This window comes from Lepidothrix coronata, unplaced genomic scaffold (assembly GCF_001604755.1).
Source record: "Lepidothrix coronata isolate B3197 unplaced genomic scaffold, Lepidothrix_coronata-1.0 Scaffold88, whole genome shotgun sequence".
Lineage (NCBI taxonomy): Eukaryota > Metazoa > Chordata > Aves > Passeriformes > Pipridae > Lepidothrix > Lepidothrix coronata.
Window position 1 is genome coordinate 2,099,416 of NW_016690268.1, and position 17,840 is coordinate 2,117,255.

The window sequence follows — 17,840 nt, forward strand, 5'->3', positions numbered from 1 at the left end:
GTCTTGCTCAGAAACAGTGAAAAACAAATGTAACACCTGCTGAGAAATAGCATCTGCTTGGAAATAATCTGATGCAAGTACTTTATCTAACTTGAGAAATGTAGGAGATTGGGATCTGCAAATGAGACCTTGAGGATTATAACAGCGAAAGAAGAGCAGTCTCATTAAAGACTTAGATAGTTACTTCCCTTGATAAATTTTGATATCAAAAAATATATAAACTTGGTGTCTTAAGCATTCAGTTACCACTTACAATAATAATAGAGTTTACTTAAAAAAAATAGTGTAGACCTTGAATGTTTTACAAATTACATTACAGCATCTCTCTTGCTTTCATTCCTGAGAAATGCAACTCTTGAAATAGAGTGAGAGTATGCCTTTGGAAAAAAAAAACCACCCTTAAAATATAACTGTCTGTGTACTATGTATGCAGAGGTGTAAAAAGCCAATACTTGCCTTTCACTGACAGTATGAGCTTATTGGTAGTCTGAAATTTGTCTTTACTGTCATTAAAGAGAAGAGACTTTCTGTCGTGTTGATAGAGTGCAGACTGGGGGAGAAGAATGAATATTACCTTAAAGACTCTGGGTAATGCATCCTTCAGCTGAACAGCAATGTGGGACTAACATCGTGCAGTGGGCTCTTCACATACTAGTTGCTGAATCTTACTTCTTGGTCTCTTTTTCCTCCTCCCAGGCCTAGATACTTGTTATGTTATTCCTGTTGCAACATCAAGAGAGTGTTGTGACCGGAGTCTGGTAACCTCCCTTCTCCCTCATTTCCCACCAGTGTAATTGAACCTAAAGAAAGAAAATTACCTAATTTATATGTGAAAGTGAATTTCCTCTACTCCAAGGTTTTCTAATTTAGGGAGAAAAACTCAAACATGTCAAGTTGAAATGAAAGTTTTGCTCTTTGTATATGGTAATAGCAAAGCTTCAATTTTGTGGAGTGGTTGAGTTCTTTAAATTGAAGTTTGTAGAGTTGTGTAATCTTCTTTCATTTGCTTTTTTTATAAAAGCTATTAAAGACTATGAGACTGCTCAAGCCAACAGTGAGAATGACCAGCAGATTCGGGAGGGGCTAGAACGTGCCCAGAGAATGCTGAAGCAATCACAGAAGAGGGATTACTATAAAATCCTGGGAGTAAAAAGGTGAGATATTAATTCCAGAGATGATGATGTGAAAGTTGGTTATTTAAACCAGCGTAGATAGGACTGATCACTTGAATTTGTTCTGCTGTTCCTTTATCTTGCTACCTTCACTTTTCTGTTGTACTAATTTAGTAGTGTTCAACTTGTAAGTAGCACCTATTTACAATTCCTGTAGAAGGAATGGAAAAACAGCATTGGTGAGAGGGGAAATAAATAATTCAGCAGGAAATTCTTAATAGATGAATGAATTGGGGAAGAAATGAGGACTGGCAAGAATTACCGAAAGCAACAAAAAATAAAATTGTGGCAGATAGTGTGATAGATTGGAAGAGTTTGGAAGGACTAACTGAAAGGTATAAAAAATACTTCTGCCATTAACCTTGAGAAACCAACAACTTCCTTTCTAATGAGGAGCAAACAAATGTCCAGTTCTGAACTAGTATTGGTCATCCTTCCAGTCGTGAACTAATTTGATCTCTGCTTTTTGTGCTTTTTGTTATGATTGCAAATTCTTCAGACTGGGAACTCTGTTCTGCATAGTATCTGGCAGTAGCATATTTCCAAGGAAAGTTAATGGGTGGTGAAGTAAAAGAGTGAGTAATCTTTGTTTGAAGTTGAAACCCGCTTCGTTTTGCATAAAGAATCTTCAGTGCCATTTGCAGAAGGTTAACTAACTCATAATTTTCCTAATGCCCTTAATTACTGTCTCAGTGTTTAAAATTAACCTGTAGATTCACTAGTGTGACATGTGATTTAGAGAATTAACTTAGTTATAATTTTATCCATCCAGAAATGCTCGAAAGCAAGAAATCATAAAAGCTTACAGAAAGCTGGCATCCCAGTGGCATCCTGATAACTTCCAGAGTGAGGAAGAAAAGAAGAAAGCAGAGAAAAAATTTATTGATATAGCAGCTGCTAAAGAAGTCCTCACTGACCCAGGTAATGATGCAGTGACTTCATTTTTTAATTACTTTTTTACAGTAAGTTAAAAACACAGCAAGTGTAAGTCATAACAGGCATTACAGCTTCCCTCTTTTTCCCTTTCTCCCCTTATCTCTCTTGAGAAAGTAGTGCACTAATACTTGCATCCAGTATGTCATATGAAGTCAGATGTAAACCTGGAATTATTTATTTCAGTGTTTCAGTGATTTTTGTTAGAAGTCAAAAATTGTTATTTCCAAGATCTCTTTTTGGGATATCATCTTGCAGAGATTTCTAGGATTGAGTAACTCTGGATATGCTTACTTCAAGGATACGGGTGTCTCCTGCCTCGAGTGCTATTGCAAATTGCATTTAGATTGTAACAGCACCTGAAGTATTCCAGGGAAGCCCTGTTATTACTGTGCCATAATTCCATCTTGGCTTTCTTTCCTCCAGAAATGAGACGGAAGTTTGATGCAGGAGAGGACCCACTGGATGCAGAGAGTCAGCAGGGTGGCAGCAACCCTTTCCACAGGAACTGGAACACGTGGCAAGGATTCAACCCCTTTGGTTCTGGAGGAGGACCATTTACATTCAAATTTCACTTCAGTTAGAGCCAAGACTGTTTCTGGTGGCTGCTGCTGTTTTTTACTCAATTCATTGAAAAATAAAAAGTCTCTCAGTTCAAGACCCAAAATTTTAATTTCTAATGTTGTCCTTAACCCAGAGTCTTACTGCACTAGAAGGAAGGTCTTTCTTTCTTTTGGTATTCAGTGGGTTTGCTTGACAAGCTCACACTGGTTGGGGGGGGAGTTGTACTGCCTTTGTATTTGTTGTGGATATGCAGGACATGTTTATTCCCATGGATGGAAAAAACAATAAGATGCTACTTAGGACAACGCTTAAATTTAGGACTCAAGTATATGCTTAAAGATAAAAATGCATGTAAATATTTTTCTGGATCGGGGCCTAATAAACACGGCAAGGGTAGATACAGTAGTCTCCACATTAACAAACTGTTGGTCATGCTCAGCAGAACGATCCATCTCTTCAGAGGAAACCCCAGTGACCACCTGCTGTGTTGGTGTCGGCAGCAGCATAGGCGGGAGAAGAGCCTGTGTGCTGAACCAGTCCCAGCAATCGCTCTGGAAAAAGAGTGCTTGGGAGTAATTGTATTTGAAAATGTCTGCTCGCTTTGCTCATTAATGGATTGGGGTGATTTCCTGGGTGGTAATTGTCAACTATGAAACTAAAAAAAAAACAAACCACACTTTTTTTTCTGAATGTCATTTGGGTTGTTTATTTGGGTATGATTCTTGAGTAATTGGCACTTTAACAAAATACCTGCTTGAGATTTGAGCAGAAAATTTGTTGTGACATATCCCTGACTGTGCAGCAATTTGTTAGTTCTGTACATAAACTCAGAACTAAGACAGGTTGTGAGGTGAGTGTACTGCTGACCAGGAATGTGATATTGACTCCTGTAATACAACTTCATTTCTGTTGGGTGGTGCAACAGGGAATTAATACTTTGGGAAATTGAAGTAATGTTGTGTTTCGTGTAACAGCCACGGTACTGCAGAAACAAATGTGTGCAAAAAGAGGGACTAACTTCCCACTAGCCAGAAGTCTAGTTTATTTTTTTCTATATGCACATAGTTAAAATTGGTTTGGTGCGGTTGATGGAACTGTGAGAGTGTGATGTACAGTGTTTCCAGGGCTGTAGCTGGGAGGAGTGAGGAGTCCTCTGTTCTGTAACTGAGTCTGTCATAGTTGCTGATGAGTTTCATCAGCAGCCATTTTCTTAGAACGCAAGAATTACGGTTCATCAGTGTTGATTGCATTTTAACTGGAAAACAATAATCAGTTGATAGGAACCTTCTCTCACTTCAACTTGTGGCATTTGAAACCATAAGCAGCCGCAGTAAAACAAATGAAATAGGCAAATAAGGCCTTCAGTCTGAAAGTGCATTTTATCTTACTATAGTCAAAGTTGCTGTTGGAGCATAACCCTTGGCTCCTGCCCAAGTACTTCATGAACATAATTGCAAAGCCATGCGTTCAGCAGAAATTTATCTTCAAGCTGGGTAGCAGTGTGGTGGTCCAAGAGTTTTTGGTTCAAAACTACCCCAGCAGCCTGTGAAACCCCAGTGTCGGATGTTTCCCAAGTTGAATGACTTCCTAGAAGTTCAGCTTGTGCCTTTGACCTGTTGGAAAGTTTTTTTGCTTAAGCTCTGTACCAGATACTCAGGACACTGTTCAGAGCACTCTAGGCTGGCATGACTCTCTGGGACTCAGACACAGGAACTTGCTGCACAGTGAATAACCTGTTACCCTGTGGAATTGGTCTCTGTGCATCTGCTTGTTGCTGGAGTACATAAAGGACGGGCAGGTGGCTCTCATGTGTCCCCCTGTGGCTCCTCTCAGCCCCTGAGGGGGAGCTCAACCCAGCCATGCCTGTTGTGGGCAGGGTGGTTCCTGGTGGTTGCTCTGTGTGTGTGTGTGTGTGTGTGTGCATGAGCCACTGCTCTGTGCAAACCCTTCTATATCGGCTCGTTCACAACAGAGGGGGCTGTTTTTAAATGAGTATTGAATGAGCAGTGTAAGCAATATGTCACATTTTGTACATACAGGAGTGTGGTTGGGCTGCACGTCACAACAAGGACCACAGACAGCTGTGTTTGTGTGCTGGGGAAGTGATGGGAATGAAATGTCTTTCCAAGAACTGCCCGTGTTCCTTTTTTATTTTTTTTCCCCCTCATCCCTCTCCCTTCTCTGTTTTAAAAACCAGAGCTGAGAGAAGTGTTTCCTGGGGTTTACTTTTTTTTTTCTTCTAGAGAAGGAATAAGATGGTCCCTCATGAGTAAATTCTTCATACAAGGCACTGATGTTGGAGCATCATGGGTTTGTTTCTCTGGGGCAGCAGGACAGTTCTAGTGTACGCTGGGAGCATTCAGGAACCAAAAAGGACCATGTGCATTTTGAGAATGAATGGGAAAGGGAAAATTACATTTTAAGAAAAAAAAAAATAAGGGTTGAATGTAGTCAGTAGAAGAAGGAAGATGATTAGTACCTGAATGCTGTTCATAGATTTGTTCCATGAAAGAAAGGTTCTTGGAAACAAAGGCAAAAAATGACAGTGGAGAAAAAAGCTTTACTAGTATTGAGCAGCAGCTGTTTACAAGAAGTGTTACCACCCCAGTGCTATTCCTAAGGGCTTTGAGGTACTTCTGGAAACGCAGAAAGATGAAGTTTGTTAAAAAAGAAACCATTTACATTGCAAGGCTCTCCAGATACGGTGATGCATTTCCTGATGTGACTTTGGAAAATGAAGCACTGGTAACACGCTGAGTGTTAATGGTGCAGGCAACGTGCAAGGAAGCTGAACTCGCATTTTTATTTATTAGTGGGTGTCTGTAGTGCAATAATGTTCAATAACTGAACATTGGAATAAATGTCTTGCTAGTTTGTCAACCCTGAGATGTGCATGAAGCATCGTTACCATAACTGGCCTGTATGTAGATGCAAACTTCCTCTGTTGAATTCTTTCAGTTTTAATAAACCTGTTTCCAACTTGTTGTAAAAGGAAGGTGGGGGGGCATGTTATACTTGGTACATGTTTAATACTGATGTACTGATGATCAGTGTTAAAACAGATTCAAAGTGAACTACAGACTGAAGTGCTCAAACTTGTGACATATGCAGAAAATGTGTCAGCTTAAACTTTTTTTTAAAAAAACATAAAGCTTGTTATCATTTCAGTTTTCAGACCAATGTTTGGAACAAGAATTATTCTTCTGTTTAGGGCTGTGATTTATAGGAGCTTTGCCGGAAACTAGCCAGGATAGCATAGCAGGTTAGTTGTATTTAAAAGTGCCTTATTGTAAGGTATTGTTTGTTTGCTCTGTAATACACACTTTTATCCATAAAATCATAACATAAATGGCAGAATAATTTTTTTTCCCTCAGCAAATCTCTAAGTAGCAGTTTTATGTTATAAGAAGGATAAGTAAAGCTAGCCAGAGATTTATCAAATGTTTCGAATTATAAAATGTCTTTATATGAAATCATGAATCTAAAAAGCAAGAACTGTTTTTTTCTAGAACTGTGGGAATTATTTTATGGTATTTTTCACAATAAAGATATTTATGATGACAAGAAAGCACTGCTGTGTGTTTGTCTGCCCTTCTTTGCTCATCCTGCTCTGCAGGTTTGGAGTTAGAGCTGTGCAGAAATGCAGTACAAGGCTGCTGGAGTGCCAGCAGGCAGGGGAGAAGAGGGGGGAGGAGTCACATTCTGTGGTAAGAGAAACTTGAATGTTTAGAAGTCAACTACTGCAATTGTAGAAACCCTACTCAAGGCCAGTTTCACAGTGAGAACAACCAGCCTTTGGAATAATCTCCCCAGGGAGACACAAAGCTCTTCCTGACAGAGTGCTGGGCCATCTTGTCTGGACTGTGCTTTTGCCAAGGAAGGCTGGACCAGATAATCCTGGAGGTCCTTCCAACCTGGTATCCTATGGTTCTATGATTCTGCAATGTTTCAGAGTGAGGCAAGTACCTGATTCAGGGAAAAGGGTAAAAGGAACCTTAATGAGAAATATTTTCAGTACTAAAGCTCTGGCTCATCATCAGCAGTGCACTAATGTCTGGTTCATACATTTTCTGCTAAACTTACAAGCTGACACCAAGAAGATTAAGAGCTAGAAAAGACACTATAATAGCAATATGGATATAAATTGTAAAAACCCTTCATTTGAATAGTTCAAATATTACTTTGCTTATTTACTAATTCAAACCATGTGGCAACACTCCACTAATCCAGGATGTGTTTTCTTACCGCTCCTAGGGCAGAGCATGCAGCTTGGAAACAACAAATAAGCTTGGTCTGCCTCTCTTAAGAAAGTGCTCACCCTGCAGCAGGTCCCTTGTTGCTGTTGCTTCCCTGCAAAAACACTTTCTGTAGGTTAAAGGCATTTAAGGACTTGCTGCAATTTTTTTGCTTTGGATCTACTAGCAAAGTATTTAATGGCTATTGTATAATACAAAGATGGAGAACAGAAAATAATACTATTTTTTTTCTCCAGTGGCACCTTTTAATATTTTGTACAACATACACAATACATGGGTTTGGTATTAAAAATATATGCTAATGACTCAAAGTGCTGCTTTCAAGAGATCTTTAACAAGTAGTGAATATATTGGTGGGACCCTTCTTGTTCTATAAACCAATGTATAATCTCAAAAAAAGAGCTTTCTTTGAAAGTAGTATTATGCAGAAAAAAATATTGTAAAAATTTTTTTACAAATATATAAAACACTGCAGGAAATTGCATGACACCTTTTACATCTTCGAAAATACCTCCAGCAAATTGCATTTCTAAAAATTATATTCTAATCACTTAAGTAATCTCAAGGAAATAGTATTTAAACAGCTATTTCCTTTTTTAAAGCCTGTAGAAGTAATCCAATTCAAAAAAGAACAGGATGCTACAGAAAACCTGAACACAAAATCAGTGCATAAACTATCCACTTTTTATATTGCATAACAGAAACTTCCCACACAGATACCCATAAGAGAACTAAGGTTTCTTACAGATGAAGAACCATTAACTTCTGCCTTAAAACAAGCTTTCCAATGTACACTCCAAGCATGAGAGACCAAGGCAGAGGGATGTGAAATGCTGCTGCAGAGTAACACATCAGGATGGAAGTATAAGCTTCAAAAAAGAAGTGAAAAAGAAAAAAATAATGCAGCAAGCATTTGAATAATGTTTTTTTTTTCTCTAATATGGAATATCAGTTATTTCCTTCTTATGCATGGAATTTATAGTAATGGTGCATATGCATCTGCTAGGTCAATTTTAAGTCCATCTATATGGTATAAAAATACCAAGTTTATGTTCCAGTATGTTTGACTTGCTGGCTGATATTCTGACGTAATTATGTTAGAGAACAAGCATAACAAAACAGATACCGCACTGAAATGGGACAGTTAAAGGGAACTGACATGAGAGTTTACTGACTACTGCTAGTGTGTCACACGGGAAATGCTCCATTGGGTGCTTCCTACAAAGAAAATCCCACAAAAGATATTTAAAAAAATGTATGCAACATGTCAAAACTGTTCAAAATGCATAAAGGTAAAACAACAAAAAATACAAAAAGCTGTAAAAAAATTAAAATCTGCATATCTCATGTTCTTAGTAACAGGAATTGAAAAATACCAGCAAGGCATAATTTAAAATACTTGCTCTTCCATTGTAAACAACCAACATCTGAGGACAATGACAGTACATACAAAAGAGGCTTCATTTCTCTTATTGTTTATTCAGTTATTTGCTGGTATGGAAATACTATGCAACTCACTGTAGATTCACCCACTTAGTGCAAATTGCCTTGTCTTTCGTAATTTCAAGCATTTAGACTGAAAGACTGCATTAAGTTGTTCTTATAAGAATTTGTGGTCTCATCCAGTCCAATTTTGAAACCAGCACAGCCTAAACAACAGAGTATATATTTAAGGCACTAGATTTCAGTTTAAGTCATAAATTCCTCCTTTTCAAATATGCGTATTGCAAGAACTTTTCCCTGCAATTTTTGTGGGATCAAAATGTCAGTAGCCCACTAAAGCAACAGTTTTGTGAGTACAGACTTAGAAAATTATAGGAAACACCACTGATAATCAAAAATACTCACATATTTTATTATTTTATTTTCAGTTTTAAACAGGCTGATGATAATCAAAACCAAGTAGAAACAACTTTCAGGTACTGACCTTCTGATGCAACGTGTGCTAGTTGGAAAACCACCTTAACCAAAGTCATAATGGAATTTTATGACACACCCTTTAAGTGACCAAAAGGAGCCTAAGAATCAAAACTTAGTTTTTAAAATTTGTAAGAGTGCAGCAATCCTGCACAATAAATGAAAAGTGTCATTCCTTGTTTTTAGCTTCCAAGTTGACTTATCTTTGTGTGGTCTAAATTACTAAAGTTATTTTTTGTGTCTTATCTTTGCTACACTGAGATTCTTTCTTGTGACCACAGCAGTTCTCCAGGGACAAAACGATAGACATATAACCAAAACTCTTAATACATAAACTTAATGCATGTAATATGCACAAACCAGTTTTCATGTACATATTTAATGTGTATGTCCTCCCCCAGACTGACAACGTATCTTTGAGAAGTTGAACACCTCTTTCTTCATATTCTAAAATCCTCTGGGCAAACTGAACTTTAAAGAAGGAAAAGAAAACCAAACTCCACACCGGGTAAAAAAAGCCACAACCCCAAGTACCTGTGGATTTCTCGGTTTTGTATTGCATTTAAAATATTTTAAATAACACTATAAGTTATAAAATATTTGACTTAACATTAAAGAATGTTGCAAATAGTGCCATTGTAACATTTGTAACTCCCCTTCAGTCTTTTCCAGAAGACTATTGAGTTGTCACCATTGTTGTTCAAGGGCTGTGCTAAAGTTCATCATGTTTAAGACCTGTAACCAAAGGGAAAAAGAAATTATAAAAACAAGTTAGATAAAGACAGTTCTGTAAAATGTGAAGAAAGCCCTTTACTTTCCATTTGCTGCTAGTCAGTCATGCAACATGAACTTCATTTTTTGGAGCCTTGCTAAAAGTTGAGCATAAGCTTTCACAAAGAATAAAAACCACTAAGAATTCTTTACAAGCGAATTTGTGCCTTGACTCAAGACTTTTAAATATATATCTGCCAAGTTTTTTCTTCAACCTTAAGGGCTGAGATCATCTTTTTCTTTTGTTTTGTTTCACATTACTCCAAGAAGTCTTATTAGAAGTTGTATAAGTGTGTTTGTTTGTTTGGGTTTTTTTGTGGGTTTTTTTGGTGGTTTTGTTGTTGGTTGTTTGGATTTTTTTCTCATGCTATTTAACAAACACATTAGTAAATAAATAAGCTAAACTCTATTTGTAGCCTAAACCACAATTTAGTCTGGTGCAAAAAGGCTCTGCATACATGAGCCTGGAGAAAAATAGAGACTGAGTTAACAGACATGAGCTTTAGGTTATCTAAGTGACGTCTAAGTTAATATGCTTTATTCAATATTTGTGCCTCAAATGACATGTGATGGTTGTGTTTGAGGTCCAAGAACAGGACACCACGAAACCTTCTCTTAGATTCTGGCACGAAACAAAAGATTTTATCCTCTCAGTGTAACTCTTATGTAAAGAAGCATAACACAACCATAAAACCCCACACAATTTCTGTAAGAACAGGGAAAATTACACAAATAAAAGATTTGTGCTTACTGACTGCAATCTTAATTTGAACTATATTAATATTTAATTTTTAAAAGCTAACAGATGAATATGCATGTAAGTTACCTTTTTGAAATAACGACGTTAGATTTTTCTTCTCTTTTTCAATTTGCTGTATTAACTTTCGTATCTCAGAGTCGTAGTCAACCCATTCAGGAACTATCCGGGCAGCAGCCTCTAATTTTGGTTCTTTGGTTTGGGGATTGTTGCACTGAAAGTTTAAAACATATTAGATGTAAACTAAGCGAATGTGAAAATAACATCTCCTCAGAGAACTTAGCTCAAATAATTTTGTCAGCATTTGCAATGTCATTGAAACATGCAAGGTCAGTCACTTGGACATTATTATTAAAAAAATTACACTGAAATTGTAAATAAATCCTGTTCAAATAATTCAAATAACTCACAACATATAATTGTAAATACTTTTCCTTTTCCCCCTGCTCCTGACTATATGTATAGCACAGAGATGGCCAGGACAAGACTACTAAGATTTAGACAAAGTTACATGGGGAGATGCAAGATATACATTGGCACGCTGAGGTTGAATCTGATAAAGTTTTTTTTATTACATTTGTGATGCTTCCTCTAGTGTTGTCTAGAAAAATGTATTGACTACTTCCATAAAATAATATAAATGGAAATCTCAGTATCAAGTGATACATGACAATGGGGACTGAAAGAGGGTGGGATGGGGTTTAATAATGAGAGAGGAAGATTTTCTGTTTCTATTCCCAAAGAAAGATACTTTCTTCTTTCTAGACATGGTTAATCCCCTGAACATTACACTTTTTAATCTTTGCTTTATCTCCTGTTTATAGTGATGAAATAGACAAAGAAACCATAATAATATTAAGCCCTATAATCATCGAGTTCTGGAGGAACCTTCTATGTAGGGAGTGCAACAGCAGCACACAATGCCCAGAGAGTTAACAGTACTTCATCACAGCTCTAGAAACCAGGCTGAGTATGGAAAAATTATTAGGAAAATACATGTATGGGCATGAAAAGCCTCAATCTTGTCCAGTTAAGAGACAGCAACACTTAATTTTTTGGTACAGTTTTCAGCTTTAATGTAAGAAATTTGTAAGAGCAACCAGGAGAGGAAAAGGACTGAGTGTTCAGTGCCTTCCATCAAGGCTGCCTTCACGACATGACATATATTTACCTCAAAAGCCACAGAAATCACAGCAAAGTTGTTAATCTGTAAAACTAATTCAAGTCAGGATCAACTCACCAAGTCTATTGTTTTAGCCTTTTTCTTGGACTGATCATCACACCAGGTTTCACACCAAAGCCACTCCTGAGGGAGAGACTTAATGGCTACTTGATGAATCATGTTATTGGGGAGATCCTGTACAAATTTTGTAAAATCATAAATTAGCATTGAATGTAATGTAACTGGTTATCAAGCAGCTACTTAAAAGTAGAATCTTTGCCTATTACTCTTACATTTTCTTCTTCTTACATTTCCTTCTTAGTGCTCACCTAGTTCTTTTTCAAGCAGATTCAAAACTTAGTCATGCTCATTTTGATGCCAATTCCACCTCTCATTTACCAAGCAATTTTTTTCTTGCACTTACATCTGTCTTTCCTTAGCTTGACATAACAATACTTCTGTCTGATACTCGTGGTTCAGCCTTGTGGTACTGCATGTCATACTATAAATACTGCTAAAGAGCAAAACTTAAACCATCTCTCCATTCCTTAAATTTGAAAAAAATATCCCTCAAAAACCATATAATGCAGGATTACACCACTACTCTAAATTTAGACAACTTCTAGGAAAATGGATCCCAGAAACATGAGCGTGAGAAGGAAAAGCTATTAAACTGCTATTCTAGCTACCTTCCTTACTTTACTTTTTTTGTTTTTTTAACCTGTACTATGCAGTCAGGTACTCTCTTCAAGAAAACTTCAAATGAAGATCTTGCTGAATGTAGGGAGCAGCATTTACAAATCAGAAAAACCTCAGGCAGTCATTCACTGGCCATAGTTAAAAATAATAGGTGTAATTGGCAGATCCATTTGTGAGCTCCCTCACATGTGCAACCCCTACATTATACTTTAAAATAAAAGTATAATGTGATAAGTATTAGTCACACCTTATTTTGCCAATTCACGTTGCTAAATGTGACAGAATAAAACAGCACATATTGCTGCATTATGAAAGACGTAATTTATTTCAAATATAGACATTCAAATGTAAATTGAGAGCCAAGACATTAAACAGTGAAATGCTTTAATTTTTGAAAAACTTAAATTCTACAATTTTTTGGAAGATTAAAAAATGGTTTATCACCATCTCAATTTCAAAAGAAGAGAAACTAGTTTTCTGTTGTGCCTCTTTGACTTTGTAAATGAAATCACAATTCCTGAGTTACTACAATTCCTGAGTTGTGAATTTACAAATTGTTACATGGGGCAGAAAGTCAGCTGCTAGTGCCAGGATTTAAAGTAAACAGAAGAAAAGAATGAATTAAAAAAAAAAATCTAAACAAAATTACTGTATTGGAAGTCTATTTTTTATGATGTGTAATTTTTCTCCCTAGGAGTTCTATACTCACTCTCCTTGGCATTTAAAATCACAATTTTCCCTTCCATCCACTTCTCTTTTGTGGTTTATATTAGCATAACCTTAGCTACCACCCATGAAGGTAGCAGTGCTGGCAGATTAGCAAAGAGCTGAGATTGCTTCTTCTTTGAGAAGAGCAGTGAGCACTCCAGTCAGGTATTTAAAATAAAAATAGTAATAAAAAGATAACAATGCATCCTTATCAGTAGATGAAAGCTCTCCAGGACTCAAATACATTGCACTGTGGTCTGTATTTCTAGGAATATTGCTGTATTTTGTGTAAGTAGTAGTAATTAAGACAGAAAGTAGTTCCTATCAATACAGTCAGAAACCAGATTAGTACGAACATATTACTTTGAAATATTTTTCCAACTAATTCCAATTCCTTTCTGCCAAGCTTTAGCTACCTTAACATCTGCTCCTTAGGTGGTTTTTTATTTGATCCAAGAGTTATTATTATAAGAGATATATGCCACCATGTATTAATGCTGTAATTGAAAATATAAGAATCTTAAAATAGAAAGAGACACATTTTTAACATTTTGAGAACATTAGATAAATCTCATTACTATTTCTGAAAATCAGCATTATAGTGGAAGCTCTGTACCCAGCCTCTGAATCTTTAAAGGTCTTTGTGAAAGACAACTTGCACATATGGGTAAGACTATGTTTGGAGAACATACAGCTACATCCTATCAGGACTAAGTGTGATACAGGGACGCCAATTCATTCCATTGTCCAGAAAAAGAGAAGTGAAATATGGGTGTTGCTGTTATGTCAGTCTTTTGCTCTTAACAATTACAGCTAAAGGCTGTTCCAACTCCCTGTGTCCAGTCTACTCTGAGTTTTTAGTGTAGCTGTATTCCCACTTTTCTTTGTCCAGTATTATAAGAACTGCTATTTTCAATTTTTACTTTTATTTCTGGGGAAAAAAAAAAAAGGCAAGTGGCAATAATGTCCTTATGTAAGAGAGAGAAATTTGCTTGCAGAGCAGCAGGGTGGAAAGTAGGCACTGAGAGATGTAGGCTTTGCTACCGTGGGATCCCTTTGCTGCTATAGGCAGGTAAAAACCTTTTTTTTGCTTTAGGAATTCCACGAGGAAAACAAATAAAGCAGGGACAATCTCACTTATGAAGCCTTCTGCAGTTCACCCAAAGTGAGACATAAATAAGTATTATTGACTCAGGCAGAAATGTGATGAGCTGTTTACTATCCATCTTCTATCAATTTAAATAACCTCTACTACAGGAAAAAAGTAATAAATTTAAGTATGTTATGTTTACATGGGATCCACTTACATGCTTGTGACTGCACCCTGATGTACCTCATTTGGGTTTAAAAACTGTTGGAATTACATAAATAAAAACTACAGCCAGCACAGGGTGACGATGTACAGCAACCACCAGAGTGCCTTTGCAGTTAGCTTACAAAAAAAAATAATTAAATTTACATTGATGAAAAAAAAAGAAGAAAAAGGAAAAAGCTCTTGCCAAATAAGAATATAATTACCATTATCAGAATAAAGGTGAACAGTTCTCTATGTTGTTTTTTCCTCATTTTTTTTCATATTAAACAATTATTTAAAACAATAATCATTTAGTGTTCAGTTTTCTGAACTGTGCTCACATGCACAACTTAAAATGTGCTAAAACAGCAGTACATGGCAAATAGTTTTACAATTATATAACATACACATTGAGCTACACAACAATTCCATGCAATTTGAGAAAGATAAAGAAAATAAACCCCAAATTGCTTAAAGTCATTTATACCTGATCTAGATTTGACAGACTGTTTGGATCTTGACTGAGAGCCTGGTACTGGCCCCGAAGCCTGTCTCCAGCTGCAATCTTTCTGAACGTCTTCAGATCCACAACATATAAGGCACTAAAAAGTTTAAAAAAAAAAATTAAGTTGTGGAGTTTCACCTTCTTTTTGACAATATTAATAAAAGTAACAAGAAACTAAAACATGTTCCCATCCTGAAGGAATATTTTTCTTAATTAAGTGGCTAAAGCTACAACAGAAAAGTGAAATCAATATGTCATCAGAATTCATGCCTTATTCATCTCTTGCTGAGAACGACTGGAGGGCAATTGGTTTTGAAAGCCTTGGTGATCAATATCAAGACCCAGATTTCAATTAAATGCACACACTGCACAAAAATGTGTTATCCTACCTAATATGGTATTTCCTTTTCCCAAGATGTGATGCCCAGTATCCTGATTTCCAGAAACGGTACCCATCCATTTCCTTTCGGCTGTCACAGAAAGGTGTGTATCCATAGGGAGCTCCATTTAGATCTAGATCTCTGAGTTCTTTCAGGTCACTTCTCACAATCTAAATAAGAATATAGTTATTTCTACAACTTAGTACTGTTTCTAAGGTATGCATATGAGGGTAGGTATTGCAGCAAGTTTCACAAAGTTTTATTTTAGATTAAAAAAAAACCTGAGACACTACGACAGCAGAGTATAGATAAAATATTCCACTGGAAGATATTTACCAAATTATTCTTCAAGTTAAAAAGAAGTGTTTATTATCTTATTAACAATGGTCATCTGTGTAACACATTTAATAAGTAAATTAAATAAACCAGGCACAATATTTTTTAATTCATAGATCAGTGTTTCTGGTTGCCCAAGACTAAATTCCTTAATGAAAAAGAATAACTTCTAAAATCTACCAAGCATGTCCCTTTTACAGAATCCTTCCTATTTGTTACCTAACTTGGTATTCCAAAATTATTGCATCATTTGAAAAATCTTTGTATCGAGTGATAAAGTACTTTTAAAAATAGGTTATAATGACATTTTACAAATGTCCTTTATTTACTGTGCAATCCTTCTCCATCTAATTTATCAGTGGTAAAAAAAAAGTTTTAGCTATTTGGGTGTAGAGAGAAATCCTTACAGCTGTGAGGACAGACAACCAGTGTTACCAGATGGTGTATCCAGATGAAACTGCAGAAAGTTGCAGTCTGCATTACTACACCTAAATTCAATTTATTCTCAAGCTTTGGAAAAGGACCAAAATACATTAATACTTGTCCTGACGTTTTTAACAACCTTGTGATAGACTTTTCAATGCCTCATCTCTTGGAGACAGCATTTTGTCTTTCAGTATATTATACAATACTCATTCCTCAGTGAAAGACTGCGTACAAATTTAAAATAGAGACAAGATTAATCTTGACAAATTTCAGCCATCTCGAAGTTGTTCAAATGGTCCAAACTAATCCCCTCAGACTCCTTGCACAGTGGAGAAGTCCTCTCACAATCAGTCCAGAGACTGATTCACTCCAATACAGTTTCAGTGAAAGGCCCGTTTAAGATCACACTCACCTCTCCAGGTGCCTTTCTCTCTCCACAGACAATTTAGGACAACTCAGTGTAGTGACACTCAATGTCCACATGACTAAAGACAAGTGAAATTATTGCATTTCACATTCTGCAACACCACTGGTTCTGTTCATACAGCTGCAGTATTCTTACGAGACCAACGTCTGAATAAATGACCATAGGGGATGAGACTGCATCAATTTAAGCCCATATGAATTCCTCATACATTTATTTATATACTATTATTTTTTCTTACCTGGTCAGCATCGACAAATATTATTTTATCCACAGCCAAAGGGAAAAGAACATCCAAGAAAAGAATTTTGTAGCCCCAGATAATTCTCTGTTTTTCTGTCTGTTGATAAAGCCAGCGGGGCCACTTATACTGTACTAACTCATAGTTGAAACCATACTTTTTAGCCATGTGAGGAATAACATCCTAGAAGAAAAAACAAAAAAAACTATTAGGTGCACATATATGGGACACAGAAGGACTCAAAAGGAAAAAGAGCAAGTGGTGCAAAACAGCTGTAGCTGTACTGGCCTTACTGACTACACAGTTTATTACTCTGAAATGTTTCTTTAGTTTTAGCAGTATCCTCAGCTACACCAGTAGTAAAAACATTTTATGCAAGTTCTTGGAGACTAGCAGAAGAGAATAAATTATTATAATTTATCACTGAGCTTTGCATTCCACAAGAGAAGAATCTTATGCAGAATACTTTTAAAACTATTAATATTTAAAACTATTAGTATTTAAAACTATTTAATCCACTCAGAGATCATTTTCCGCTGTGAAAATTTAATTTGAATTATACAGTTACTCAATTGTAATTTTAAAAAAATTATTTAAAATTTTAAAGAAAAAAAATAATAAAAGAAAGACTTTTCTCCTACCTTAAATGTAGGGGAGAGGTAGTTTTTCAGAAACCAAAATTTAACTGGTGTTTTTGTATGACGTAGGACAGAAAGCATCATAATTCTGTGGAAATATAAGTCTATAATAAACAAACAAATACACACAGGTCATTAAATTAAAACTGCACTTAAAAAGTGTTAAAACTTTCTAAGTATAATTTTCTTTTACCCAACTTAAGCAGAATTATCTATTTTTAATTAAAAGCTTTAAAGAGCATGTGTTCAACACTGTTTTGAGATGGACTTATTCGATTCACATTGGCTAAGCAACAGCAGAAGGAACAATTTCAAAAGTGGATCTATTAACAAATTTTATTCTCAGAGAATGCCTGACAAAATTAGAATAATGATTAATACCTTATATTAACTTATGCAACCATATGTGCATATAGTAAACCCACAGTCTGGACTAAATACAAATAGATACAATTCTGAATACAAGATTATGAAGTCACTTCTGTTACATCTTTATACAGAGAGGCTGAACTTCATCTTTTATGTTTGTACTTCACACATGAAAGACAAGGAGAACATTTTTCTATCTTCAAAGAATAATGGTACTTTTGAACATCTGTATGTTGAATCACTTTGTTCTTAAGCAAAGAGTAATATAGTCCTCATTGTATACAACCT

The 17,840-nt window shown here is 36.0% G+C and overlaps 2 protein-coding genes across 7 annotated transcripts in view; one reads left to right on the plus strand and one right to left on the minus strand.

Moving 5' to 3' along the window:
* Positions 1-5,806, plus strand: part of DNAJC3 (DnaJ heat shock protein family (Hsp40) member C3) — a 33,358-nt gene extending 27,552 nt beyond the window's left edge. The window contains exons 10-12 of the mRNA XM_017821071.1: positions 1,022-1,154; positions 1,945-2,093; positions 2,532-5,806. Coding sequence (XP_017676560.1) covers positions 1,022-1,154; positions 1,945-2,093; positions 2,532-2,689 — 440 coding nt within the window. The 3' untranslated portion in view covers positions 2,690-5,806. The remainder of the gene's footprint in view (positions 1-1,021; positions 1,155-1,944; positions 2,094-2,531) is intronic.
* Positions 5,807-6,226: 420 nt separating this feature from the next.
* The window catches only part of UGGT2 (UDP-glucose glycoprotein glucosyltransferase 2), an 88,283-nt gene continuing 76,669 nt past the window's right edge, over positions 6,227-17,840 (minus strand). For 2 of the 6 annotated variants that reach the window (XR_001875819.1, XR_001875820.1), the window contains 8 exons: positions 17,187-17,271; positions 16,546-16,728; positions 15,128-15,288; positions 14,721-14,835; positions 11,611-11,727; positions 10,440-10,584; positions 6,915-9,577; positions 6,227-6,635 (listed from right to left, as the gene is read on the minus strand). Coding sequence is in view for 4 of the 6 variants with exons in the window: in XM_017821066.1 (XP_017676555.1) it covers positions 9,555-9,577; positions 10,440-10,584; positions 11,611-11,727; positions 14,721-14,835; positions 15,128-15,288; positions 16,546-16,728; positions 17,187-17,271 (829 nt within the window). In the remaining 2 variants the exon portion in view is untranslated. Of the gene's footprint in view, positions 6,636-6,708; positions 9,578-10,439; positions 10,585-11,610; positions 11,728-14,220; positions 14,372-14,720; positions 14,836-15,127; positions 15,289-16,298; positions 16,454-16,545; positions 16,729-17,186; positions 17,288-17,840 lie in introns of those variants that run through there. The other 4 variants (XM_017821066.1, XM_017821067.1, XM_017821069.1 and 1 more) reach the window with 4 other exon arrangements.